General features: G+C 34.6%; 1 protein-coding gene across 1 annotated transcript in view; it reads right to left on the bottom strand.

Annotated features, from left to right (window-relative positions):
• Nucleotides 1-980: 980 nt before the first annotated feature.
• Nucleotides 981-9,769, bottom strand: part of LOC115888131 (arylsulfatase I-like) — a 52,929-nt gene continuing 44,140 nt past the window's right edge. The window contains exons 4-7 of the mRNA XM_030907716.1: nt 8,267-8,522; nt 4,868-5,025; nt 2,150-2,285; nt 981-2,068 (exon numbers count right to left, since the gene is read on the bottom strand). Of these exons, the coding sequence (XP_030763576.1) occupies nt 1,146-2,068; nt 2,150-2,285; nt 4,868-5,025; nt 8,267-8,522 (1,473 nt within the window). The 3' untranslated portion in view covers nt 981-1,145. The remainder of the gene's footprint in view (nt 2,069-2,149; nt 2,286-4,867; nt 5,026-8,266; nt 8,523-9,769) is intronic.

Genomic DNA, 9,769 nt, shown 5'->3' with positions numbered 1-9,769 from the left:
TATCTGATCGCCTCAAACAATCTTCTATAAGAAAATGCCGAGGCTTTTACGTCATCTCGCACTAAATAACATTTTCCAATCAAAAAAACATTATTAATGCCTCAGACTTCTCTGAACTCATTTTTCAGTGACGTCCTCAGTTGTTTCTCCCTTTCTTCAAACATGTTACTGCTGGGTTTGTTGTCCATTTCGGTGCAACAGTCATCTCCGGGTTCATACAATCTTGATAAACTCCTTTTAGGAGCTTTTTTACATGTTACAGTTAGTAAAATAACGATTATTATGACGACAGCTACACATGCTCCAGAAATAAGGCCGATAGTCAAGTGAGAAAGTGCATTAAAATAAATTTTCTCCTGTGTTACATCGTTGTCTTGCCAATTGGTCCAGGTTCCATTGAATTTAGCTGGATCTGCGTTTGGATCTCTCGGAACGTTAATTGGTTTTCTGGCAGTCTTTCTGTATTTAAGTAGTTCCTGTTCCAGAGTCACTACAATAAGAGGTCTTTGAGTCGCTAGATTTACCCTCTCACATGGGTCTTCCTTAATATTAAACAAACATGGTGAAACCATTGGGTTACACTGATTGCTTTCTAACTGTTCTTCGGAATTCAAGTCTTTACATTTCAACGATGCTTTATTTCGGAGTTTTCTGATATTTTTTTCATCGAGGATACTAATACTGAAGTTTTGTACTTTGTGGTGCGCTAAATTGTAGTTCTTTTCTTTGATTTGTTGGTAGGTTATGAATCCAGAAAGTGCACTGCCTGCTTGTCAATTTAAACCACTTGTCTCATTGTAATGGTACCATGGTTTTTTTTGCCAGTATCTTCATACCTTTGTCCATTTGACCTATGAATACTACTCCATAAACATATTTATAGTTATTTTGTAGAATCTATAAGTTATTATTTTATAGAAGATTAGAGAATTAGAAATTGCACTATATGCTTGTAACTAAAACTAAGTAAAACACCGAAATAAAATCGCCGAATTTATCTTTTATTTCTTATGTCCTATATATTACAATAAATTAACTTAAAATTATCTGATCGCCTCAAACAATCTTCTATAAGAAAATGCCGAGGCTTTTACGTCATCTCGCACTAAATAACATTTTCCAATCAAAAAAACATTATTAATGCCTCAGACTTCTCTGAACTCATTTTTCAGTGACGTCCTCAGTTGTTTCTCCCTTTCTTCAAACATGTTACTGCTGGGTTTGTTGTCCATTTCGGTGCAACAGTTATCTCCGGGTTCAAACAATCTTGATAAACTCCTTTTAGGGGCTTTTTTACATGTTATAGTTAGTAAAATAACGATTATTATGACGACAGCTACACATGCTCCAGAAATAAGGCCGATAGTCAAGTGAGAAAGTGCATTAAAAGAAATTTTCTCCTGTGTTACATCGTTGTCTTGCCAATTGGTCCAGGTTCCATTGAATTTAGCTGGATCTGCGTTTGGATCTCTCGGAACGTTAATTGGTTTTCTGGCAGTCTTTCTGTATTTAAGTAGTTCCTGTTCCAGAGTCACTACAATAAGAGGTCTCTGAGTCGCTAGATTCACCCTCTCACATGGGTCTTCCTTAATATTAAACAAACATGGTGAAACCATTGGGTTACACTGATTGCTTTCTAACTGTTCTTCGGAATTCAAGTCTTTACATTTCAACAATGCTTCATTTCGGAGTTTTCTGATATTTTCTTCATCGAGGATATTAATACTGAAGTTTTGTACTTTGTGGTGCGCTAAATTATAGTTCTTTTCTTTGATTTGTTGGTAGGTTATGAATCCAGAAAGTGCACTGCCAGCTGGGGAGTTTAAAACACCTGCTTCGTCGTAATGATACAATGGATCCTTGCCAGAATTTCCATACCATTGATCCATACGCCCTTTGGATGCTGAACCATAAACATATTTCCAGTCGCCTTGCCTGATAGCACCGTAATTGAAAATGTCATCGATATTATGTAAAATTTCTGTTCTGGGTGATGATTCACCTTCAGATATTGATTTCCATTGATCTTTGCCATCAAGAGAGCTTGGAAGTTCAGAATGTTTCAAACCTAACAACATTAAATTTATTATAGTTTGATTTCGCAATTCTAAAGATTAATTGGTTAATAATAATATAATTAATAGTTTACCTGCAGCGGAATATAAGGTCGGTAACCAATCCGATATGTGCATCAAATTGTTAGAAACTCTTTGAGGTTTTTTGATCAGAGGACTCCAAATAGCTGCTATATTTCTCATACCACCTTCCCAACCTGAGTTCTTAGCCTAAAAAAACTTTTATATTACTAAATGTGAATTAAAATTAATGACAGTATCAGTCCGACAATAGATATTTACGTTACAAGTCCGGGAAATCAATTTTTACAGTATTAGTGAGATGTTTATGACAATTTTCGAAACGAATACTGTAAAAGTTAATTGCGGATTAGGGTGAGCCAAAAAAAAATAACTTATGCAATTTATGTGTTAAAATGAACCTAATAATCGAGAACAAAATATCCCCGGAAGACAGGATTTTTAGTTCAATTTTAAAAGGTGCCGGTGAACATTCAAAGTTTTTCATTTAAATAACACGTAAAATTTTTTTTCCATTAAAAGCACCATAACTTTGAAAGGTTTTACGATAAAAAAATTTACATTGCGGATTCTTGTAGAGCATAAAATTTACTAAAAAATCTATCTCAGAGTAATCTAGTTTTTTTGCTAAACATGAACATTTTTAATCAATAAACACTAAAACTGCAAAGCTTTCAAATATACGAATTATTGAATTAAAAAAAAATTCTCAGGTTATATTTTTGGCTCACCCTATTGCGTATGAATGGATAAACCTATGCTTTATAATAATAGACTATTTATTAATCCGCTTAGGTACGATTTGGATACTATTGTAGTGATTGTGTCGGTATTTAAGTAACGCGATTTTGGACCGGTATTTTTTTGTAACGTCCGTCGTATCGCTCTCCTCTACGAATCAAAAACCTGTTACTGAAGAACGACGATCATAATAACGACGAAATTATAAATTATTTATAATCGCTCTTGGAGTTGGCTCGAACCGAAGTAACAGCATAGCGACGTGTTTTGCTCCAGCACTCGCAGGGTCGCGATTTCGTCCGCCGCGAACAGTAGTAATTAATAAAATACATAGCGAAGCGCAACCTCGACCGCGACATTGCTCGCTCCAGCCGTTGCGCTCCTAGAGTCGCGAGTTCGTCTGTGGGGAATAGATGCACAGATTATACAGATTATAATCTTTGTTTTTTCTTTATTGTTTTTCGTGGTTCCAATTTTCGGAATCGGGCACTAGTTAGGTTACTAGTTTGCACACGTAGCACCCACTTATGGCCTCTAAAATTGTGCACAGCGCATGACCGGCACAGTTATTAGAGAGATATCGGAAAACCGAATAGCGTCATCCAGTATTTACGCGTACCTTATCATGGTTACGATATGCGCGAGTCAATTTTTAACTCAACACCCGCTAATAACGTTACCGCCTGACGTAATTTGCGGATCAATTACACCAAGCGCTCTTTCTAAATAACCTCTGATAACGTTTAAAAATTGCTTAAATGGGTATGTGCGGGTATTTGACAACCGGAGCCGGCCGGCGAGATCTTTTAGGTTATGTTTGAATTGTTTTGAATTATTGCTTTAGTTTTATTAGGTAATTTGATATTTAAGTAGCTGGGATTAGTTTTAATTAAATAAATATGGCCCAAAATATGGATTCCACCTCTTCCAATACTAAAGAACCTATAAAGAATCTTAGGTTTACAGCAGATGACGACTTAGCTAAGAGAATTTGTTGCTTGTTGCCCTAAACCCACTGGCAGACGTTGAACAATAAAGCACTGGAAATAAGCACTTTAGTCCTTTAGTTTTAAAATACCTAGTAAACAAATCAATTTCAAAGTTTTAAATTCAAAGTTAGGTTAAGTTTAAATAGCGGACGCGACGCGATCAGAATTCTTTCCGATCCGATAACTATAAATGAAGAGAGTTAATACCACCTCACGTAAAGGAAATAACACCTGGCCTTATTAACGTCCATGCACACTATTCGGTTTAGCGATATCTCTCTATTACGCTGTTTATTGTTATTTTATGCGAGTTTATTTTTGCGCACAGGAAATTTAACTCGTTTGCACATCGTCATAAAAAACAATTTTCGTACCACGAATTAGGGACAAGATTTTTATCTGTATACTTATAGGATACCTAATCTGTGCCTAAAGTATGTACGAGGATGTATTTCAAGAAAATATTTTAACTTCTATAGGGTGGCTCAAAAAAGTGTTACTGGGTCGGGATGATTTTTTAAAATGGAATACCCGGTATATTATTGCATTTTTCGCTTCCGTTAAGATCTCTTTGCATAATCTTAAGATATGAGTAAATATATTTCGATAGTTTAATAAATAAATAAATAAAACATATATTTTTCAACCTTCCTTAAAATAAATATTACAAATACAAGAACTGTCCTGAAATCAAAACTATATTAGGTATTTACTTTAGATGGTTTATACTTACTTTACTGTAAATATCGTAATTTTAAATCATACAGAGTGTTCAAAATTCTACGCCAAACTTTCTAAAATATAAAATAATTTTTCTTTGTTTTTTTTTTAAATGGAACCCTGTATATATTTTTTTATTAGATTGAGAGTTATAGAATAAACATTTTATGTATTTAAAGTATTTCAAAATTTTTATTGGTTTAGTAGATACACGGAGTATTATTTCATATGGCGCTTTCAACAATAAAATACGAGAAAAAAATCATTGGGTACCTTTGATAAAAATTTACTAATAATACTAATAATTACAATATTACTTACGCCTCTAAAGGGATAGTTCGAACCGTGATTTGCGTGAACACCTTCTGGAGCTGCTCCGTTATCGGACATAAAAATAATGATGGAATTCTCTAGCATGTGTTTCTCTCTCAAAGCTGCCACTACTGCACCCACACTTTTATCCAACAAAGAAACCATAGCTAAAATTAAACAAATTAATTAACAAAATGAAAAACCATGAGTACTTATGAAATTTCGTGTAAATATTGTAATCAAAAATATGTTGGGCAAACTAGAAGATCAAAATTAACTAGATTTATAAAACACATGGCTCAGATAAGGTAGATGTTGAAGATAAATCTCTTGTGTTGCTCAAGATATTGATAAAGATCGTTGTAGAAACGTTAATAATTTAAAATTAATCAAACACATTGCTTGGCTAATTTTGTCACACTTGGTCACTACCAACCAATCGCCTGTATAAATGCTCAATTTGTAAATAATATGTTAGTTTTAATCAACTACTGATGATGCTAACATAGTTAGCGAAACGCGCGTCCATTACTAAAAGTGTTTCGTTGTGTTGTCGTGAATTAGTGTTTTATTTTGCACTGTAACACCAAAGGTTCCAACCCACAACTTTGTTTCTATCTCTTGACGATTCCGTATGTGAAAGGAACATCGGAGAAGATCATGCGAATAGCTAATGTGTGGTCCAAGCACCACAACATGAATTGGTCGAAAGCCCGGGTTGTCCCTAAAGAACCCCCATTGGAAAAAGCGCAAATTTAAAAAGAGGCCGTATTCATTTCTAACAATAATAAAATCTTTACCATTGGTGCCCGGTGGCGTAGAGGTACAGGCTCTCGTCTACCAATCTCAAGGTGTGGGTTCGATTCCCACACCCGGCATTTCATCAGCCGACTATTTTTATTAAAATAAAAATAGCTTGGGTACCTAGGTCGACTCAGCCTTAAATGAGTACTTGGGATTCACAATCCTGAGGTAATAATAGGCGGTTGAAGCGTAGTGCTAGCCACATTACCTTCCTTGTATACCGAACGGCTCTAGTATAGCAAGCTGTACCTTGCTACTCCCAAGGCGTTAAACGCTATATACGGGAGCTATTATTATTATTATAAAATTTTTACCAATCCAAGTATGGAAATTTCAACAATATGGCAATCACTCATAAAACTCTCAAGTGTAGGTATTATTATAGTGGACAACCTCATGCTTGACTGCATCCAACTAATTCACGGGTGAATGCTCGGCTCTAGTATATGTACAGGGTTGTTCACCACATACGACACGGAGTATTGTAACTGAACGATTAGATTTTTACAAATTATAATTTTTGGGTTCGTTGACGGACTATTAGAGCTACAATTTAAAAATATTTTTATAAGATACAGAGTGTGCCAAATAAGTAAAAAATATTATAGTTGTTTTTTTAAATGGATATTGTATATTATTGTATTTTTGGATTCTACGATTGAAATAAAGGTAAAATTGATTAAAGTTTATCATACTTAAACCTTACCGTTTTTGAAATATTTTCAATTTTATGAAATTGCAGTAAATATTTTAAGGCTTCATTTCTACAAGGGTATCGAAGTTTTTAATACTAAATATTTACTGCAGATTATTTATTGATCAGATATTGTGTTGCAATAATTAAAATTTTACTACCTTATACAGAGTGTCCAAAAATTTATATTAAATAATTACTAACTTTAAACAGCAATAACTTGTTTAATTTAAATTGAACACCCTATATATTTTACGTGAATCAGATGCATAATGTAATTGTCTATCAAATTGTTTTATACCATTTTTTACCCATCTCTTCAAGTTTTCGCAGAAAATGCATTTTCTTATAATTTACACCTCATTTATCACTATACCCATGGAATATTGACATTTCAGATTTTTTATAGCACCATATATTATGTACAAAATGTACAGGTGGTAAATATTGTAAGCCCATTGGCATACAAAAAAAAACTGTTTAAATCTTTGTAAAAGAGTATACCAATTAAATATACCACCATTATTTCCGACCAAAAACACCAAAAATTAGTTAATTGCATACTTTTAAATTATTTTAATTAATAAAGTATTCTAAATAAATGTGGATTTGGCGCAGAAATCAATATAATAATAAGTTATGAAAATGAACGTCTCTGTTTTTTTAAATATGCATTCGTCAAAAAATGAAATAAAATTTATAAGGTGTTACTTTTTACCACATTGTCTAATACACACACGAAATTCAGTTTTTTAGTATTTGGAGCAATTATTATTAATCGACGTAAACAGTCAATTATTGTAGTTTGAATGGGCCATATTAATTGATCCTCTTTAACAAAAAATATTTAAACAGTTTTTTTTTATTTTTTAATTAAATAAGTGAACTATATCCACTATATTAGTATCTGTACCCTTTAAAAATTGGTTATATCTTTAAAAATAAGCTAAAATATTCCAGGGGTATAGTGATAAATGAGGTCTAAATTATAAGAAAATGCATTTTCTATGGAAACTTGAAGAGATAGGTAAAAAATGTTATAATACAATTTCATAGACAATTACATAGTGCATCTGATTCACGTAAAATATATAGGGTGTTCCATTTAAATTAAACAAGTTATTGCCGTTTAAAGTTAGTAATTATTTAATATTCATTTTTGGACACTCTGTATAAGGTAGTAAAATTTTTATTATTGCAACACAATATCTGATCAATAAATAATCTTCAGTAAATATTTAGTATTAAAAACTTTGATACCCTTGGAGAAATAAAGCCTTAAAATTTTTACTGCAATTTCATAAAATTGAAAGTATTTCAAAAACGATAAGGTTTAAGTATGATAAACCTTAATCAAATTTACCTTTATTTCATTTGTAGAATCCAAAAATAGAATAATATATAGGGTGTTCCATTTAAAAAAATACAACTATAATATTTTTTACTTATTTGGGATACTCTGTATCTTGTAAAAATATTTTTAAATTGTAGATCTAATAGTCCTTCAACGAACCCAAAACTTACAGTTTGTAAAAATATAATAGTTTAGTTACAATACTCCGTGTCGTATGTGGTGAACAACCCTGTATAAGCTCAGTACTTTTAGGATTTAGTTTAGTTCACATTTGATAACGGTCAGTAATAGTCTTTTAGTGTTGATACTGTTGCCATGAACCTGAATTATATTGTAATAAAAATAAATTATTATTGTATTTTCAACAGTCCTGTATTCTGGATTATCGTGAGTACGGAATACCCTACACACGGGTTTAGTTGCGTGCCGAGTAATCCTCGAGGATCGACAAAAATCCTCGAGAAATACTGAGGATTTGACTACTCGAATGGCCGAATATTTTTCAATCGAGTGATCCCTACACTAATTATTATAAATATCAAAACAAAACTCTTACCAGCGTATATTCTCCTTTCCGGGTCTTGTATGTGAGCAAACTTGGCTATTTCTTCATCTGGTGCTTGGAGAGGATCCCAGTCGTTCCCAGCATGAGGTGCCAAATGAGCCAAGTACATAAACAGGGGGTTGTCTGTATTATGTTGTCTAATATTTTTCACAGCCTCTTCAGTTAATAATGTCGTCGTGTATTTTCCTTTGGCGTCCCAATCTACTGTCATGTTTCTGCGCATATCGTAGCCATACTCAGAAGTATACTATAACAGAAAAATCATGCTCAATATATTTCAATATTTCTCATTTTCTCAATAAGAACATTGGGAAACCGTTTTTCTTGAAATTTCGTACTCTTACACACATTTTAATGCCAAAGCGAATGGCGATAGTGTAAAATTCCGTAACAGCCCTGAAAGGGTACTTTTCATTAGGGTATAGAGTACTACTGGTGGTACTCTATATGGTGGGAAGCGGTACTTAAAGAGACTAATAGAAAAAACCTCACAAAAGTACAGCGATTAGCAGGTCTAGGTACAACTGGAGCAAGGAACAAGACAGCGCAAGCTGCGCTAGAAGCAATTCTGGACTTGTAATTAATCGACTGGTTCGTGAAGGATCTGGCTGCTAAGGGCGCCCTAAGATTAAGTGAATCCAATCTGTGGAACCAGACCAACTACGGTCACTCGAGGATATCGCCAGTGATAGGAAAAATCATGGTGAACACGAGTCCACATCTGTTAGACCAGAAAACGGACTATATGCTCACCAAACATGATTTTGGAGAAAATATAAGGATTCGCATCCCGACAAGAGAAGAATGGGAAAGCAACCGAGTAATGAACACTCAAGAGATAGCAATCTACACAGATGCTTCCGCAAATTCAGGGGGCACAGGTATAGGCATCTTCTCAGAGCAACTAGACATCCGACGATCTTTAAGGCTATCGGATGGCTGTAATGTTCTACAAGTAGAGGTTTACGCCATAAAGGAAGCGGCTAGTTGTATACGAGAGAAAATTGCTGATAGACCAATAGGGGATATAGTGATATACTCTGACAGCTTGGCCGCTTTAAGAAGCATCACCATGCAATCAGTGAGATTGAAAACTGTGATGGAATGCCGAGAAGCACTGTCCTGGCTGCGTCGGGGCGGGGCTACGCTGAGCTGGGTGTCAGGCCACAGCAATGTGGTGGGCAATCAGGAAGCAGACAGACTCGCCAAAGACGGGGCCAGGGGAGAGGCCGTGGCAGATGACCCACCACTTGTGACGATCAACACACTGAAGGAGGCTATAGGAACTGCCATCAAAGCCAAGCAGCAAGAGACGTAGCAACACCGTGAGGACTGCGCTACAGCTCGAAGACTATGGCCAGTGGTAGATAGCAAAAAGACAAAACAACTACTAGAGCACAAAAAAGACCTAGTACGCATAATTGTAGGTGTCTTCATTGGAAACTGTCCCACGGGGGTAAACCTCGTGAGATGGAAAGTTTCCGACGACGACTA

The sequence above is a fragment of the Sitophilus oryzae genome, unplaced genomic scaffold (assembly GCF_002938485.1).
Source record: "Sitophilus oryzae breed Bouriz unplaced genomic scaffold, Soryzae_2.0 scaffold_684_pilon_pilon, whole genome shotgun sequence".
Classification (NCBI taxonomy): domain Eukaryota; kingdom Metazoa; phylum Arthropoda; class Insecta; order Coleoptera; family Curculionidae; genus Sitophilus; species Sitophilus oryzae.
The sequence above is the reverse complement of the archived record's forward strand: the minus strand, read 5'-3'. Positions and strand labels throughout refer to the sequence as shown.